The sequence below is a fragment of the Chelonoidis abingdonii genome, chromosome 4 (assembly GCF_003597395.2).
Source record: "Chelonoidis abingdonii isolate Lonesome George chromosome 4, CheloAbing_2.0, whole genome shotgun sequence".
NCBI lineage: Eukaryota > Metazoa > Chordata > Testudines > Testudinidae > Chelonoidis > Chelonoidis abingdonii.
The window spans coordinates 44,377,345-44,396,823 of record NC_133772.1 but is presented as its reverse complement, the minus strand read 5'-3'; the positions used below and the strand labels follow the sequence as shown (position 1 = coordinate 44,396,823).

The window sequence follows — 19,479 nt, the reverse complement described above, 5'->3', positions numbered from 1 at the left end:
GTCAGGAGGCACAAGATTTGGAGATTTCATTTGGTTTGGGGACTGACCTGAGGCTATGACCTAGCATAATATGCTGTCATATGCCCCCTCCCTCCTTCACTTCAGTGTTGTAAAGAGTCCTTGAACAAGGAGTTTGGTTTTGACTGGCTGTCTGTGACAAAATATATATTGGGTCACCACAAGTGACACTTCCCTGCAAGAATTGTTTCATTATGAAGAGATGAGGATATACCACTCCCAGAGGTGAACCTTTTAATTTTGCTCTGGCACACACATTATACCACTGTTGATTTGAGTTTTCTCTGTTAGTAAATGTACAATAGGTATGTAAATAAAATCAATAATAAAAAAACATTCAGCCAATTTGCAAAATACAGTTATGTTTTCACAGAAATTATGATAGTTACAAATGAAGTCTATAGGATCTGTGGTTCGCTGTTACCTGAATTAAGAACAAGAAACATGGGTAAACTACAGATACAAAAACATTTTAGTGTTTTGTTTTTTGCTCATTTCACAACAAAAATAAATATAAAGGCACTATTTGGACACAGCTAGCGCTGTGTAATCATACAAGGCCTAAATCTGTGCATACTGCTGCTCTGGGTAGTTTCTGGTGGTTCTAAAACAGAAAACAGTGCTTGCAAATTACTTATGCCTTTATGGTATTGTCAGTTGAAGCAGCTAGTTGAGCTGTGAGACTCATACAGCAGCAATGTGGCTTGGTGCACTTCAGTGGAATTTGGAAAACTCTCTATGTGGCTAGAATATCTTCACCTTCACCTTCTTTGTGTTAATTCCAAAATTCCATCATAGAAATGCTAGCCCTCAGTTTGACCATCTTTGTGGGAACATGCAAAATGGTTCCCAGTGTTGTATGTTGTTCCGACAACTTTGTAGCTATAAGGACAACACCTTTGCTTCAAAAGACTAAAATTCATGCAAATAATTTGATGGCTTATTGAACTTACCAGTATTTTGAAACATTACTTTATATGTTAATGCTATATTCATTTTATTTGGAAAAGAGCTACAGAGGGCAGAAGAAGGATTTTTCTGAAGTAGGATAATTCAATTTTCTCTAATCAGTGAATGGTATCTGAAAAAATACAGGAGTTGCTAGTTTGCAGTGCATCTTGTTTTCTTTCAGCTTGCTTGAGATCATGCACAGAAATCTCTGATGTAAATCAGAGGCTCAAATATTTGAATGTTTCTGTGATCAGACTTAACTGCAAGTTAATACTCTTAATGAAATGACATACTCAGTTGACATAATGCATTGCACTTGTTTACTTTGATCTGAAATTGTAAAATAAGTAAAGAAGTTGCTATTTATTATAATTTTAAATGAGCCATTGCTGCTGCTATTAGTACTGATTGCTAGCGATACCTATGCTTAAGCATATCTAAGGATTTGTATAAGACCCTGTTTTGCACAGAAGGGAAGTTTCTTCATTAGTTTCTGCATTGAATTGCTTCATAACTAGGTGCTGCCTGCCTCCCCGTAAAGGGATTTTTATAGTCTGTAATCCTGACACAACAATAGCACCGAACACCTTTGTAGAGGGGAAACTTGGATAAAGGGGTGTGTGCAGAAGGGCCAGTAACAGGGTTTCGTGGTCAGTGGAGACCATTAGATCATCTAGTCTGACCTGTATAACACCACAGAATTTCATCCTGATTTATCCTGCACTGAGCTCAGTAAGAATTTGTGTTTGACTAAAATGTATCTTCTAGGATGGCACCTACTCTTGATCTGAAAACATCAAGGGATGGAGAATCCATTATTTCTCTTAGTAGCTTGTTCTAATGATTAATCACCCTTACTGATAAATGAGGCACACACTTTTTTCTAATTTGAATTTTTCTGGCTTCAGCTTCCCATCATCAGTTCTTGTTCTCTGCTGGATTAAAAGAGCCTGTTATGACCCAGTATTTTGTCCATGTTGAGGTATTTACCCACCATAATCAAGCCACATCTCAGTCTTCCTTGAATAAGCTAAACTGATTGAGCTCTTTAACTAATACTGTAAGGCATTTTCTACAGCCCTTGAATCACTTTTTGTCTCTCTTCTGTGCCTCCTCCAATTTTTCAACATCCTGTTTAAATGCAGGCACCAGAACTGAATACAGTATTCCAATACTGGTTTTGCCACTGCCATAATCAGAGGTAAAATCATCTCCCTACTCTTATTCATTACTCCTATTACATCCAAGGATCACACTGGGAGCTCACATTCAGTTATTTAGCCAAGTCATTGATAAAGCTGACAATAAAGTGGAAAGTTTGTTTATGAAATTTGTGGATGACATCAAGATGGAAGGGGTTGTAAGCACTTAGGAAGGCAGGATTAGAATTCAAAATGATCTTGACAAATTGGATAATTGGTCTGAAATTAACAAAATTAACTTCAATAAAGACAAGTGCAAAGTACTTCACTTGGGAAGGAAAAATCAAATGCAAAACAGGGAATAACTGAGTAGGCAGTAGTACTGCTGAAAAGGACCTAAGGGTTATAATGGATCATACAATGAACATGAACCAACAATGTGATACAATGGTGAAAAAGGCCAATAGCATTGTTGGGCGTATTAACAGGAGTGTTGTATGTAAAACCAAGAGGTAACAGTCGTGCTCTTGCTCAGCACTGGATAGCCTCGGCGGAGTACCGTGTCCAGTTCCGGGCACCATGCTTTAAGAAAATTGTAGAGTAAATTGGAGAAAGTCAGAGGACAGCAACAGAAATGCTAAAAGGTTTAGAAAAACCTGACCTCTGAGGAAAAGTTACAAAAACTGGGCATGTTTTGTCTTGAGAAAAGAAGACTGAAGGGGAACCTGATAAGTCTTAAAATACGTTAAGGGCTGTTATAAGGAGGATGGTAATCACTTGTTCTCGATGTCCAAGGAAGGTAGGACCAGAAGTAATGGGTTTAGTCTACAGCAAGGGAGATGTAGTTAGATTTTCCTAATATCTAACCTAAAAGGATTGTTAAGTACTGGAATAGGTTACAGAATCCTTGTCGTTGGAGATTAAGATCAGGTTGGGTGAACACTTGTCAGGGAAGGTCTAGATATACTTGATTCAGCCTCAGAACAGGGGGGCTGGATCAGAAGGCCTCTCAAAGTCCTTTCCAGCCCTGCTTTCCTATGATTCTATGACTTAAATCCTTTTCAGAGTCACTGTTTTCCAGGACACAGCCCCCCCCATTTGATAGATGTGGCCAGTATTCCTTATTCCTAGATGAATTAAAATGGATTTTTCTTGAATCCAGATTGCTCTGTAGGACTGCTCTGTCCTCAGACTTTATCAGGAATGATTTTTATATTTATCCTGATTGTTGATGAAAATATTAATGAGTGTTGGGCCTAGTACTGATCCCTGCAGAGCCCCCTCCATTCAGAGATGACTCCCCATTGACAACTACTTTTTGAGACTGGTCAATTAGCCATTTTTTAATCCATTTAACATTTGCTTTAAAAAGTGAGCGCTGGATAGTATCAATAATCAGCATGTCATACAGTACTTGGTCAAAGTATATTGTATCTATTCTGTAGAGAGATTGTTATAGCACATTCACTGCTGCAGTATTTGAGCACCTGGAAGTAGTGTATGAAGCAACGTGACTACACATCTATTTTTCGGTGTTTGTTTTCTCATCCTCCCCCACCCCCAGGGATAGAAGCAAGTGCAGTGGAGTGTCTTGTTTAGGTTTGTTTGTTATTTAAAAATACGTGTTGCTATTATGTGTGTGTTAGAGAAGGAGAGGTCAAAGAAATGAGCCTTGCACTTGGAGTAGAAGGTGGTGAAGTTTGTGATTGTCCTTAGTTCCCAGTGGAGTTCATTCCACAGTCTGAGAACTGCCCCCCTTGAAAGTTCTGCCTACTGCATGCACAGGCTTTACCCATGCACTGCTACAGACTAGAGACCGAATGGATAGGCCGCAGTTCTGCAGAAAAGGACCTAGGGGTTATAGTGGACGAGAAGCTCAATATGAGTCAACAGTGTGCCCTTGTTGCCAAGATGGCTAGAGGCATTTTGACTGTAGAAGTAGGGGCATTGCCAGCAGATCGAGGGACATGATCATTTCCCTCTATTCGACATTGGTGAGGTCTCATAGAAGATTAGGGTTGGAAAGGACCTCAGAAGGTCATCCAGTCCAACCCCCTGATCAAAGCAGGACCAATCCCTAGACAGACTTTTACCCCAGTTCCCTAAATGGCCCTCTCAGGGACTGAACTCTCAACCCTGGGTTTAGCAGGCCAATGCTCAAACCACTGAGCTATCCCTCCCCCCCAACACTCATCTGGAGTACTGTGTCCAGTTTTGGGCCCCGCACGACAAGAAGGATGTCAAAAAATTGGAGAGAGTCCAGTGCAGGAGAAGAAAAATGATTAGGGGGCTGGAGCACATGACTTATGAGGAGAGACTGAAGGAACTGAGATTGTTTAGTCTGCAGAAGAGAAGAATGAGGGGGGATTTGATAGCTGCTTTCAACTGCCTGAAAGAAGGTCCAAAGAGGATGTATCTAGACTGTTCTCAGTGGTATCAGATGACAGAACAAGGAGTAATGGTCTCAAGTTGCACTAGGAAAGGTTTAGGTTGGTTATTAGGAGAAACTTTTTCACTAAGAAGGTGGTGAAGCACTGGAATGGGTTACCTGGAGAGGTCATGGAATCTCCTTCATTAGGGGTTTTTAAGATCAGACTTGACAAAGCCCTGGCTGGGATGATTTAGTTGAGGACTGGTCCTGCTTTGAGCAGGGGGTCGGACTAAATGACCGCCTGAGGTCCCTTCCAGCCCTGATATTCTATGATTCTATATTGTAGAGTTACATTGTGCCTGAGGTATTTGTTCCACACCTTAGGAAATTTTCTAGATAGCCTGAACCCAATGCCATCGAGCACTTTGAAGATAAGGACCAAGATCTTTAAATTGCTTAGAAATTCTTTGGGAAACAACTGCAGAGAGCAGAGAATGCATGTGATGTGTTTGTGGTAGCCTGTGTTGCTGAGGAGGTGCCCTGCAGTGTTCTGTACTAGCTGGAGCTTCCCAAATGCTGAAGGCTTCGTGCCCAAGTTTATAATGTGGCTGTAGTCCAGCTGAGAGGTGACAAAGGCATGAATAATTGAGGTCGGATCATTGCCCGTGAGGATGGGATGGAGTCTCTTAGCCAACTGGAGATGTGAAGAAAACATGACTTGTAGCTGCTGCTATGTGAGAACGTAGCGTCAGCAAGGAATCCAAGAGTAGTCTTAAATCATGGATCTAATTATAGCACAGCTATAGCTCTGTTGTTGTTGCAGTTAGGACCTGCTTTCTATTTAAAGCTCAATTCTAAGTGCTCTAAAGTCCACATGGTTACTTGAATTGCTTTGAAATTTGGCATGTCTCATGGGGTTGTGGGGCTATGTTAGTGATTGGAATTTGGGGTCATTTGACCACAAGTTTCCCAAAATACAGCGCCTGGCAGGGAGTGGGGGAAGAGACCGCTCTTCTTAACACAGACCCATTCTGGCAATGTTTATTTGTGCACAAAAAGTGATCAAACCAAGGTTCAGATCATTGCACCAGTATCTCCAGTGCTCAAGAGTTACCCCCAAAACAGTGCATAGCACCCCCCAGCCCTTTGGGGGAATCAAATTAAAATGTTATTTGAAAGAGTTTCTTTTCAACTTAGGTGCCTGAGAAGGCCCACGCACCCAGTGGATTATATTGTGCATGTGCAGAAAAAGGCTATTTGTAAAATAACTTCTCCGTCACAGGATCTGTGAAGCTCCCAGGGTATATTATGGTTCTCTAATCCCAGTGCTATCCCAGGCACCAACCCAATCTGCCTCTGTCAACGGGTTTTTTACTATTTTTGGGAAATATCTAAGTACAGCAGAGTATTCAGAAAGTTCTGAAATGTTTTTTGTTTTTTTTTTGTTTTTTTTTTAAGAAAAACTACACATGCTCATGCTTTCTATGAATGTGACTGGGATGGAAGAATAGGTGGGAATGAGAGACAAGTGTTGGGGGATAAGGTGATGGGAATATGAGGGCCTTTCCATTTTAAGAGGAAAATGCCCTTCTCTGACAGTCTCTTAGATCCATGGCTCTCAACTTTTCCAGACTACTGTCCCCTTTTTAGGAGTCTGATTTTTGTCTTGTGTACCCAAAACATAGTTGCTTACAAAATCAGACATAAAAATACACGTGTCACAGCACACTATTACTGAAAAATTGCTGACTTTCTCATTTCTAACATAATTATAAAATAAATCAATTGGAATGTAAATATTGTATTACATTTCAGTGTCTAATATATAAAGCAGTATAAAGAAGTCATTATCTGTATGAAATTTTAGTTTGCACTGACTTCACTAGTGCTTTTTATGTAGCTTGTTGTAAAACTAGGCAAGTATCTAGATGAGTTGATGTCCCCCTGGGGGTACATGTACCCCTGGTTGAGAACCGCTGTCTTAGATGGTATCAGAGATGGTGATCAGTGTCGTTTTGGGGGAAAGAGAGGTTAGTTGGGATGGGCTGGAGCTAGGATTGCCAACAGTCCATTATTATTATAAGAGACATCTCTTATTTTTTCATCTCTGTACAACAAGATGGGGAGTTGCTGAGTGCTGCAAAAAGCAGCAAGAAATACCCTTAGCAAATGTAGGTGAGCACTGCTTATTATTATCATCAATAATAATAAATAATATCTAGAGGAGAATGGGGTGGGTTGGGGGGTGGCAGGGATGCTAAGAAATCAGTCCCTTGTTTTTTAAATGCAATGTTGGCAACCCTAGGGAGCTGTTGCTGCTGCTGGTACAGTCCAATCCTGTTGCATCTCAGGTAGTGTTTAGGCTGGAGCTGATAGTGGTGGCAGTGTCATCTGGCCCCCCCTCTCAGGTCCTCACCAGACCAGGACACTTTCAGGATCAGGGTGACAAAGTGCGGGGTTCCAGGAAATGGCAACATGCTTCACTCTCACGACTGCCATGTTCCACTAGCCTCCGTCTGTTCTATTTTCTTCCTCAAATCTTTCTTTAAGGACCCGCAGAGGGAAGGATGGATGGAATAGCCCATCATCCCCTCATTATTTTGTCTACCAATTAGGCCTAACATCCAACAAATCAAAATTGGTTCATTAATTTCTGGTTCCATATCGTCTGCTTTTCCCATAATCCTTGGGAATTTCAGCGTAATCCTTGAATTATATCAGCATGACCTTTTTGTTTGGACTCATCTAGTCTCTCTGTCTGGTTCTCTTATGCCTGTTTATAACACTTGTTATCGAAAGCAACTTGACTTTCTATTACATGAACCTACAGTAACAAATGTTAACATTTTGTGAACTTTCCTATACTTTTTACAACTGAGTTTACAATTAGGGGAAATTTGTAGCCCAAGTATCAACACTCCTGTAAGGTCAGCAAGTGGTATGTCCCAGCTTTAGAACAGGCTGATGGTTGCACAGATGTGTCACTTGAGGTGACCTGAGATCTAATTTATCATGTACAGCCAGTCAAAACCCAGCTCCTTATGTGATTATTTAATTAATATATAATAAATTAGTAACTTACATTTTTATCACAATCACTAATTTGATAACATGTCTAACAACTTAATTTTGCAGTGCTCTATTTTAAAACAGCTTTGGCCTTTGTTCAGTGATGTGTAGTCACTATATGGAAGGTATGCATTGTATGCCGCAGGACCAGCTTTGCCTGTGGGACAACTCCATCCAGCCTGCCATTGCATGAACAGAGTGGCACTCTCCACACATGACCTCGCATACAGTGTATGTATGAGGTCATGCTGTGTGGAGGATGCCATTTTGCATGCAAGAGTAGAATTGCATACATGACTAAGTGTCATGCCATGTCTTATTGCCTTTGAATAAGGAGCTGGGAACTAGGAATAAGAAGCTAGTATCACAGCTAAGAAATTGTGAATAAAGAACCAACTTCAGCCTTGTCTGATGCCTGTGTTTGAATTTAGTGCATTATTGTGATCTGTGGTATTATGCATGATGTGATATGCTCCATGGTAGCATATTGAACTCTCAGGCATATGACAGGAAAGTGGTGCACGTGACAACTAAGCACAGAGGCAGCTGGGTCCATCAGAGAATGAAGTGGCTATTCTGGCCTCCTTTTCTGAAGGGGAAAAGAGGATTGTTAAGAGGAAGGATGAGTCTATAGTTAAGGAATTATATTGGTAGTCTGAGATCTGGGTTCAGTTCCTGGCTGTGGCACTAGTTTCCTGGGGTAAGTCACTTAACCTCTCCGTGTTTCTGTTTCCCATGTATAAAATAGGGAAGTAGGGGGATCTATCTCTATTTTCTCCTTTCTCTGTAGGCATTTGCTTCCTTCGGTCAATTCTTCTGCACTGCACAGCAGGAGGAGCAAAGAGACTCGTGTCTGAAATCACAGGGGCACTTAACCACGATGGTGGAAGCTGAAGGTGCTCAGTTCAGTGATATCCTGAGTCCAAAGAGCCTTTTCGCAAATGTAAAATTAAATTTGAGAAGCATTTATACCATTAACTAAGGCGACGAGGCTCTGAATTGCTGATCAGTGACTGTAATCAGCAGTTTTCTACACAGAACCTCAACAATACTGACCAGTGAGATCCTATCGACTTTACAGTCACAACTCTGATTATTTATCAGATTATTGTTCTCACCCATTTTATAATGAATGTGTTAACAGAAAAAATGTCATAAGAAACTTAATTTCCTCCACAAGTTTCTGCCTGCCTGCTTTTCTCATTGCATTTGGCTTCTTAAATGGCTGTTAGATGCATTTTTAAGACTTTACTTCTTACTGACATGCCAAGTTTGTACTTGATTCAGTTGTACAGTTATTTAATATATCTCTTGTTTCATTGGCCCAAGCCAAGAATGGTACAAGCGGTGCTATATATAGGACTACTTGTCCAATTTCTATGATTCTCCATCACCATGGTATCGGAGCACTTCTAAACGTTAATTAATGTATCCACAGCACCCCATCAGGTAGGCAAGTGCTATCCATATTTTACAGATGGAGGAACTGAGGCACAGAGGTGATAAGACTTGCCTAAAGTCACACAGGACATCTGTGGCAGAGCAAAGAATAAAGCTTCAAATCCTGACTTCCAGTCCACTGCACAAAATGCTCTAAGTGACATTCTGGTCCCATTGAAGTTAGTGGCAAAACTCTCATTGGCTTCAGTAGTGCTGCCCCAGGATTTCCCCATGTTTTTATGTGTCTCTGAGACTTGTCTACACTGTGTTAGCATCTGGAAATTTCTCTGTGAACACGTCTGGTGGTAATACTTTGTCTCTGAGTTTTGGCCAACAGTTTTAGTGGTTATTTACCGTATCAAGCATTGTGAACCCCCTAAGCACGAATAATTTTGAAAACAAAGTTAGTTTGGACTTGGGAAAGAACAGTGTCAAGACAAATAAAAATCTAGTCTAACAGAATGGATTTTTCAATAGGGGTTATAAGTTCTCCTTTAGTGTAAGGACATCATTACAATTTGCCAAAAATACAGAATTTGTGTAGATAATGACATTGTATTGTCCTGAATAGAATTACATATTTTATAACATTAAAATATTCAACATGTATGAAATATATGTACTCTGCTTTGACAATATAAAGCCCTACATAAATGCTAACTATTATTGTTAATATTTCTTGTTGTATCCAGTAACCTCTTGGTCAGGGGATCTTAATAGTTGATTCCAGAAAACCTGTAATCTTTTATTGTTTCATTGTTTAATTACATCTAGATACAGTTCTCGTTCTATAAGATTTTGTAATTCAGGTTAATATTTGTTGAAAATAATGTACACTGTCAAATACATTTAGGTGTGGGGCCATGCATTGAGCAAGGAGGATACAACGAAATATTGAAAAGCTTCTTATTAATTCACCAGGGGGTTATTTTGTGCACTAAATGAGGCAGAAGGCCAGTGGAAAAATAGTATGTGAACATATAGTTAAAGACCATCTCATAATGAATAGGGAGCCAAATTAAGAGTGTACAGGCAGCCTTAATTCTGACGTTTCTTACTCTGAGTGCTTGACTTTGCAACCTTAACACTCATCCTTTTTTTTTTTTTTATTTTTTTTTTTTCCCCCAGTGGTTTTTTGGATGTAGTTTTTACATAGTAACAATTGAAAAGACCAAACATTTTAAATAGTGCCCTTTGGTATCTGAAACTCATGCAGCAAATCTGTAACCATGTTTTCTGAAGTTAATTTACATATGGATTAGATTATGTAAAGCAGCACTGTCTTCCTGGAGCTGCCCTACTGTGTCTATCGCCTATGACAATTTCTCCTGCTCTGTGTTAGCAGAGGTCTTTTTAGAGTAATAGCTTGAATTAGCCATGACTTTTCACAGAAATTCTCAGTTTCTTGTTTATACTGCTCTGTTGCAGGAAAAGACATGGAAGGAAACAGCCTGTCAGCACTGAAGGATGAGGCTCCACAGACTCCAGTCTCCATTAGTAAGGTACTGTGGGGTTGTGGGGCTTGTTCTTAGTCTCATTTGCATCTCTTCTCAGTGTGGGTTGTTAATCAACTGTTCCATTTTTAAACTCCTTCAGTGAGCATCTTTGGCAGTACATACGGTAATGCTGTGTGCATATGTGTGATATGAAAATAGGGTGAACTGGTTTCCCCATTTTATAGAGACTGTCCCAATTTTGGGGTCTTTTTCTTATATAGGAGCCTGTTACCCCCCACCCTGTCCCGATTGTTCACATTTGCTATCTGGTCACTGTATATGAAAGAGAGCCTGCTTAGAAGGATACAGATGAATCAACGCTGCCTTGTATGCCTGTACAGCACCAAGCACAACAGGACCATGATTGTTTGGGGCCTTGGAGAGGCAAGGGGGCTACTATAATATAGAGGTTAATAATGATCGCTATAAGGCTGCTATTTAAGAAGCATCCCCTGAAACAACGTTTCTGGTCAGGGAGGAGAGCCTAAAGCTTAGTTGTTGGGAGCTGAGACTTTTATTATGTTGTTGTACAACATTCACCACAATGGAACCTCTGGGCATTAGTGTAGTACAAATAATTAATAAGAGCTAAAATCCCAGATCAAAACATTGCATCTGTATCATAAGCCAAGCTGAAAACGTGGATCTGAATACTCCTGAATGTGGAGTTCAAAATCAGGATCCAAACCTAAAAAAAATTCTGCCTGTCCGGATTGACTCAGTGTAGCTATAGAATCAGCCTGTGAACCTGGATCTGGATTTGAAACTGAGACATGGGATTTTGGTTTGGGCAGACCTCTACTTAATTTTGTTTCTCAAGAATAGCTAGACATAGAAACAGAAGTCTCTTAATAATTTTAACTTAATATATTCAGATATGAAGCTATAAAATTTAAATCATGTTTTTCATTGGAAATTGAAATACAGCACAAAGGAAACAGCTGGAAGTTGAAGTGATTTCCTTTCATACAGAGCACATTTTTGTTTATCTTTAAATGCATTTGGCTTGCCCAGGGCTTGTGACTCCCCTATAAGTTTGGGCAGAAGATTGTAAACACTTCCACAGTGGAATCCTGATCAAGAAGCAGCAGGAAGAGATGCTGTTGTGGAAAAACACTGGAGACAGTAACCTTTCTTAGTACAAAATGGCTTTGTGTGCATGTGTATACGTTATTGCTGTAACTAGACAAGCTGAGATCCAGTCCAACTTCTGCATCTCAGCTGAGTTCCTTATTTGAACCCAGGCTGCCAGATAGCTTGACAGTGCCAAAAAAGGGTCCAGTGATTTGTCCACAGTCACCTGATCGCTACGGTCTGAACCCAGGGCCCTCTTTAGTCCCCGTCGTCTTGGAAACTCAACTAAACTGTGATATTAAATCCATGATTTAGGAGAGTGATGGGAAGGCTTAGCTGATTTTTATCCATGGTTAGGCCACTCATGCTAGTCAAGGGACTGGCCTACAGATAATGGGCAACAGAATGGCATGTAAATCAGAGTTTAATTTCTCAGTTACATTCCTGTGCTTTTTCGCCCCATTGAAATGCATTTATTGATGTTGCAGGGATTTGAGTATTGCCCTGCTGTATATTTCCAGGTTGAGTGCTTGCTTTCTGACTTGCATTCCTATAGGTGTGCCAAGGTAAGGGGTGAAGGCTGCAGAGCACTCAGACACCCAGAAGAGCTTTCACTGCTTATCAAGCAGACTTTTGATGGGTTATTCTTTCCTATATGCTGTTAAGGGCATTTATCACCTAATAATTAGATAGAGATGAGGCAAAACTGAAACCTTATCCAGCCCCTTCCCACAGCTTTGAAGGCTGAGATGACATGGAACCTAGGTCAGACCCAGGACTGGTTCTGCTTTTGCCAAACCAGGGTCCTGATCCTGAATTAGGAGGTAGGGAGGTGAATTCCTTCACCCACACAGAGAGCGCTCCTTTGGAGTGCATCTAGGCCACTGTAACTGAGATGCTGAGGGTTTGTGAAAATCAAAACCTGGCCGCCTCTGCTCCAGTATTGGAAATATCCCCAGTATTGGAAATTGGTGATTTAACATGCTGGACCTGGAAAGGTGTAGTTAGTTTCCTGTTTCATTTCCTGCCTAAATGATGTAAGCAGACTGACTCTCCATTACTAAGAGAGACAAGGTGGGTGAGGTATTATTTTTTTATTAGATCAACTTCTGTTGATGAGAGAGAGACACTTTTGAGTTTACCCCTAGCTCTTCTTCAGGTCTGGGAAATGTACTCGGTGTGTCACAGCTAAATACAAGTTGGAACAGATTGATTAACATAACTAGTTAACACACACATTTCAAGGGACTATTAAAGGTGAGGTGATTGGTTAATGTCCCTCTAGACTAGTGGTCCCCACCCTTTTTGGTTGGCAGGCGCCAGCCAAAGGACCACTGCAGCAGTGGAGCACCCGCCGAATTGCCGTTGAATTTCGACAGCATTTTGGCGGTGAACCCTCTCGACGACGCCGTTTGCCGTCAACAAGCGACATCATCGAGAGACGTCACTGCTGAAATTTGGGAGCGACACCTCTTAATGACATCACTGTCGGCGGCAAGCGTTGTCATCGAGAGGTGTCCTTGCTGAAATGCCGCTGAAATTCGGCAGCATTTCGGTGGGTGCTCTCCTCGGGGCCAAGATGTGGGCGCATTAAGATGCCCTCACGGGCGCAGCATTGGGGACCACTGCTCTATACCAAGGGTAGGCAACCTATGGCACACGTGCCAAAAGCGGCACGTGAGCTGATTTTCAGTGGTACACGCACTGCCCTGGTCCTGGCCACTGGTCCGGGGGACTCTGCATTTTAATTTAATTTTAAATGAAGCTTCTTAAACATTTTTAAAACCTTATTTACTTTACATACAACAATAGTTTAGTTAGATTTATAGAAAGAGACCTTCTAAAACATTAAGGTGTGGCTGTGCCAATAATACATTTTAGAGTGAATAAATGGGACTCGGCCCAGCACTTCTTGAAAGGTTGTCCGAACCCCCACCTTTAGACATAGAGAAAAGGGCACTGGGGGGGGGGGGTAGTGGGTTATAGACTGTTATAATAAGCAGTAAATCTAGTCTCTCTATTCAGTTCATGATTTTTAGTATCTAGCAAAGTTATGAATTTAAGCTCCCAGGCTCATCTTTTGAAATTGTTGTGCAGGTTTCCTCTGAGGATGAGGACTGACAGGTCAGATATAGAGTGATTGCTTTGTGAAAAGTGTTCACCCATGGGTGATATGGTGTCTCTTCTCATTTTCCTGTATGAATTCAACACTGCATCCATGTCCATTACTAAGATGTTTGTGTTGCGTTGTTTAGAAACTGTATGTCAAATGAATTGTAGCTCTTAATTGTCAAAGTGCCTAGAGCTGGGAGTAGGCATCTTTTTTTTTTTTTTTAATATTTAAGTTTAAAAAGTGCTTCTACCTATAGTGAATCAAAGAGCACTTATTTAATTAGGTCATATCTGGATCAGCAATAAACAAACACTTTTTTAGAACCCAAATTGTAATTTTCATGGGTTTACAGTAACTATACTAAATAAACACAAATAATGGGGAGTTTGGATGGGAGTAGAGAGACTGACAATAAGCCAAATGTATCCTTTGGGCAACCCTATTGGTCAGAGGGGGCAAATGTAACCAGGTTTGTAGATGTGAGATGTGCTGATATTTTCTGACCATTGCAATCATGATAAAATACACACCTGAAGTGTCAGTCCTCATCAGCCATTTGGATCACTTCCTCTGCTCTTTGGAAGGGCTGAATGCATGAACAGGATGTCTGGGGAAGTTCAGGGATGAAGTTAAAATTGTGTTCAAAGCAGTTTATGACGAGTCTTAAGACTGTCACAATGGGTCTCAAATATTCGCTTTTAGTAGCAACTCACTAGCTTTTTGTACAAAAGTTGCCTGCCAGCGAATTGACTGGCATCCACATTGGGCAGCTGCTTGCCTGCCTTTCTGGATAAAATAGAAAGATTGGACATGGTGTAGAAAGGGGCTGTTGCTGTATACTAGTGTTGGGATTATGCCAGAGCACACCCAGCTGCGGCATGGTAGCTCAAGAAAGGAGCCTGTTAATTCCTTCTTCTTTAAAGTGAATTCCCTGCTGGTGAAAAGTGCCAGCCTGACAGCATCGTAAGCAGGCCAGTGGAACGGGTACAGTGACAAGCAAGCTTCTCCAGCTGCCCCATAATTGTCCCTCTGGGCTGTCGCAAAAGTGCATCCTGTAGGAGTTAGATTCAGTCTCCAATCCTTGGCCTCTCTGAGTTGGCCAGCCAGTTAATGCAAATCTGATGTGGACACCTGTCTGTCTGGAACTGCCCTGAGACCACATTAACATAGGCTATGGTCAGCAGTCAGATGGTCCTGCTTTTCAGCCACTGCTGATCTGGGCTTGCTTTATTCCAATGGCTTTAACTTAGACATGAAAGTCTGTGTGTCATTACCAACCCATTAAGTCCCCTATTTCTCTGTCACAACACTTCTCAGACGGAATTCTGAGTCAAGGATGAAATCGGTTGTGTAGGACTGAAGTAAATTAAAGCAATCATCCCACCCTACCTCAATTCTGGCAGTGCAGGAGAGGGAGCATTATTAGGTTCTTTCCTAGGAAAAACCTTCGTATTAGTCAGAGAATATGAGGCTGTGAATACTTGGGCTTTATTTTGCACCAGCAGGTTTAACTGGCTTTATTACAAATATGTGCATCTTCAGCTTAGTTACTGTGACACATGTACTTTTCCAAAGTTTGTTGACCTTTTCACTGTCTCCTGCAAAGGAGAAGAAAGATGGCTTTGTGGTTAGGGCACTCGACTGGGTCTTGGGAGACCTGGCTTTGGTTTCCATCTCTGCCACAGGTGGCCTGTGTGACCTCAGGCGGGTTACTTGGGCTCTCTATCTCAGTTCCTCATGTGTAAAATGGAGGTTTCACTACATTTCTCTCACTCATTTTCTTGTCTGTTTAGATAGTGATCTGTCTGGGGAGAGAACTGCTTCTTTCCAGGTGTTTGTACAATGTTCAGCACCACGGGGCCCTGATCTCAGCTGGGGCATCTGTCATAAGTAGATAGGTAAGGTAAGGGTTAAGTTCTTTTACCTGGAAAGGGTAACCAAACACCTGACCAGAGGACCAATCAGAGAACTGGATTGTTTAAAGTCAGGGGCGGGAATTTGTATACTCGGGGTCTTTCTTGTTTCTCGGCTGTGAGTAAAAGGTTTTCTCCTAACTCCTCCTTATTTCAAATATTATACCTAAAGGTCTGTGAGTACAAAGGAACCCAAAGCAAGTCGGCTATGAGGGCTTTGGGTTGTACGATAGATGTGGATGGGCTGTGTCTTTTGTTTGTTTCTCGGCTGTGAGTTAACAAGCTTTCTTCCTAACTCATTCTTATCTCCATGTCTTCTACACATCTGTGTGAGTTACAAAGGAACCCCCAGCAATTCGGCTATGAGGAACTTGGGGTTGTATTTACATGTATGTGGATTGGGTTGGACTGGTTTAATCGGGCTATCTTTTTAAATCAGACTGTTTCTTCATATTTTCTTATCAGCAGAGCCTTGTATTGAGTTTCTTAATGCAAGATTATTGTTTATATTTTCTTTCTCTTATATTAAACTTTCTTTAAAAACGTGTGGAAGTTTCTTATTCCTTAGGGAGCAAAGGGAAGGGAAAAGCCAGGCTGTGGGGCTATTTTTCCTATTGTTTCAGGGGGAAAGAGCAGGCTACGGGAAAGGGGAAAAGAATCACCTCTATATAGGTATCTGTCTCCCTTCACGGGAAAGGCGGCACGGGAAGGCAAAGCCAGCTGTTGGTATTTTGCATTTCTTAATTGTCCTGAGGGCAGAGAACGCTTATCTCTGGGGAAGCAGAGAAACCGGTTTTCTTGCAAGCCTGGGAAGGTAGGGGGGGGAAGGGAGTTTCCCCCTGCTTTTAAGCTCCAAGGCATTGGAATCTGGGTGTTTCCCCCCAAGGGGAGTTGGGGACACCAGAGAGAGGAAAGGGGGGATCAGGCCCCATCAATTCCTGATCTGGTGGCAGCGAGAATATCCAAGCTGGTAGTGAGCTTGGGGGAGTTTCAGGTAAGCCCCCAGATTTTGGACGCAAAAGTCTAGGTTTGGGACAGGACCAGATTGTGGACGCTAAAGTTCAGGTCTGGGACTGGGAGGCTGTATTACCACAGCATCTATGCTATATTATAAACAATAAGAGCAGGAAAAACAAGAGGCATCACTTTCTTTTTACATGATGTCTTCTTCCTCTTAATTCTAATTTATTCAAAACATTTTTAACATCTTTCCCATCTTCACCTAGGCCTTCTAACTTTGCTGTCCACTGGCAATTAGGATTGCCAGTTTTGGTTGGACATATGCCTGGAGGTTTCATCATGTGATATCATTAATTAAAGATTAATCTTTATCAGGGCCCCATAAACTTTAATTCCTGGAGACAGCAAGACAATCCTGGACTATCGGTGATCCTACTGGCAATGCTCATGACTGGCAGTGACAGAAATCTGTTGAGATCCCATTTTTTGCTTGCAAAGACCTAAAATGTTGCTCATTCTAAGGTATTAACCATAAAATCTTGAAGTTGGATTTCAGTGCTAGTTTCCTTTTCCTGGTAAGTCACCATGTGACTGTCATAATTACAGCTACAGTTAACATAGGACATGAGTTCAGATGTCACATGTACCGTGATGTATTAAAGGGGCTGGCAGCAAAGCTAGAAAGCTTAGCTGAGCAGGAGTGAGGGGGTTTTGTATGTTGAGTTTGTTTTGTATTGATTTCATTGCTTGATTTGTAGTCAGAAAGATGAGTTGAAACTTTTGCTAGAAGCCTCCTCCACTAGCTTTATTTTAATTGTGATACAGTTACCAATAGAGTGTGTTCATGATATATCAGTTTGGCTTTAACAGAGCCACTACAAATCTCACATTGTCTTAAATCAGTCTTTTTTGAGTTCCAAGTGGCAGCATGCCTTTAACTTTTCTGAGTTAATTAAAGCCACGTTTATGCTTAAAAGTGCTATAAAAGATCAGTCACAAGTCTGGCAACTTACAAAGTTTTTGCCATTTATCCAGTGAACCAAGAAATCAGGACCAGACTCAGCTGGCACAAAGATCTGATAGATGTGGGATCCAGGAACAAAACGTTCTTTGTGCTCCCTGAGCATCATTTAAAAGAGAAGAGTCCAAGCATTCCAAACGTCGCTCTTGCCAGGAAACAGTTCTTGTTGATATTTTATTGCAATAGTTCACATGTGAAAATGGGCAATGTGTATGCACAATTTGATATATACTATATAATATAGCTTCTTCCATCAAGTTTTGAGTATATTCTCTCCTGCTGTCCTTTCATCAGCATTTTGCCGCAAGAGGTGACAATGAGCCACTCCAGTGTCACAAGCAATTTAGGAAGCCAGCTCCCACTGGAGGAGGCAGGTGACGTGAGTCATTGTGGGCTCTCTCATTTACCTGGACAAGATAAATCAGGTGTGAAGTCTCAAGAGCTGAAAGCTGAATGAAACAGGACAAAACATGGGAAGAACCCTTGAGTTTTATTTCTCCCTAGCATCCGCATCCTTTACTCTTATATATGAAATTTCCAGGTGAGGGAAATAACTTACTCCTTCAGATTCCGCTGGTTACAGTGTGTGACATTTTAACGTGACATACACATTGTAACTGTTACATGAACAGTCATCCAGGAGTGCTTTCTCAGTTGAACTAATTAGAATACAATGCCGCTCCGTATGTACATTAGTAGTCATTATTTATGTTTCAGCGGTGCCTTGGGGCACCGCTCTCTTTGTCCTAGCCACTGTACAAACACAGAGGAACAGACAGTTCCTACTTCAGAGATGTTCCAGTCTGAATGGGCAAGACAGAGGCAAGGGAAGGGAAAGAGGATCAAGCACATAAGCAGAGTGAGTAATGAGAACATCATGTTAGTGCCACAGTTTAAAAAAAAAATAAAAATTAGGTGTGGGGTTGAATGGAAAGGGGAGTAGCTAAATGAAAAACCTAGGGACGGGATGATATTTGGAATGAGGGGGATGGGAGAGGAAGGGGAGGTGTGGAGTGAGGTTGAGCTGAGAATATGAGGGAGAGGATTGGAGCACACAGCCAATTGGCACAAGGCAGAGAATGTCCCATTCTGGTGCCATCAGTGTCCATCAGTCCATGCTTTAAATCACTCCTACGGCTCCTCTGCCAGTTTCAGTCTCAGTACAGCATCTTTCTCGTGGAGTGAATAATGACTGCTGCAGAACTGAATAATAAATATCATGTGGGGTGATTAAGACTTGGTCAAGAAAGGAGAATGGTTTTCAGATGAAATTTTGAAGAAAAGGTGAGTCAAGGTGGAGCGATGCAAGAAGGACTGTAGACGGCAGAAGTTGTAGAGGAGAAAACATTCACACTTAGACTGGGAAGTCTCAGTTAGAAGGCAGAGATTAAATCTGGTGCAAAACAAGGAGAGGAGCCAAGAAGAAGGAAGAGACTGTGCCCATGAGGTGGGCTGGAGCAAGTTTATGGAAGGTTCAGAAAGCAAGCAAAGCCATTTTTAAGTGGCTCCTGAAATAATTGGAGAGCCAGTGGAGGTTTTTGAGGAGGAGTTCTGTGTTTAGTGCTACTCTGTTCCTCTGGGAAGGTGAGCTGCTCGATTCTGCACGTATGGAGGTGTAGTCTGCTTGGACTCTGGCAAGCCATTGGGGAGGGGATTGTAGTAGTTAGAAGGGAGCTGAAGACCTAGAGGAAGATTTTGCTAGTGTTGAATGCAGGGGCAGTTGCAGGAATAGTGATAAGGAAGTTGTCAGAAGGGGGGGGGAAAGGGCTGGGTGGAGGAGGGGAGAGTCGGAGATGGCTTGTGGGTTACTGAAAACACAAGCAAACAGGAGGCCTGCATTGGGGTGGAAAACAGAAGAAATCCAAGTGGTTTAGGAAGTTTCTCTGGCTTGTTAGAAGCAATTAAAAGCCA

The 19,479-nt window shown here is 41.6% G+C and overlaps 1 protein-coding gene across 2 annotated transcripts in view; it reads left to right on the top strand.

Moving 5' to 3' along the window:
- Window positions 1-19,479, top strand: part of OSBPL5 (oxysterol binding protein like 5) — a 208,714-nt gene that overhangs the window by 121,923 nt on the left and 67,312 nt on the right. For both annotated transcript variants that reach the window (XM_032765512.2, XM_032765511.2), the window contains exon 3: window positions 10,420-10,493. In XM_032765512.2, coding sequence (XP_032621403.1) covers window positions 10,420-10,493 — 74 coding nt within the window. The remainder of the gene's footprint in view (window positions 1-10,419; window positions 10,494-19,479) is intronic.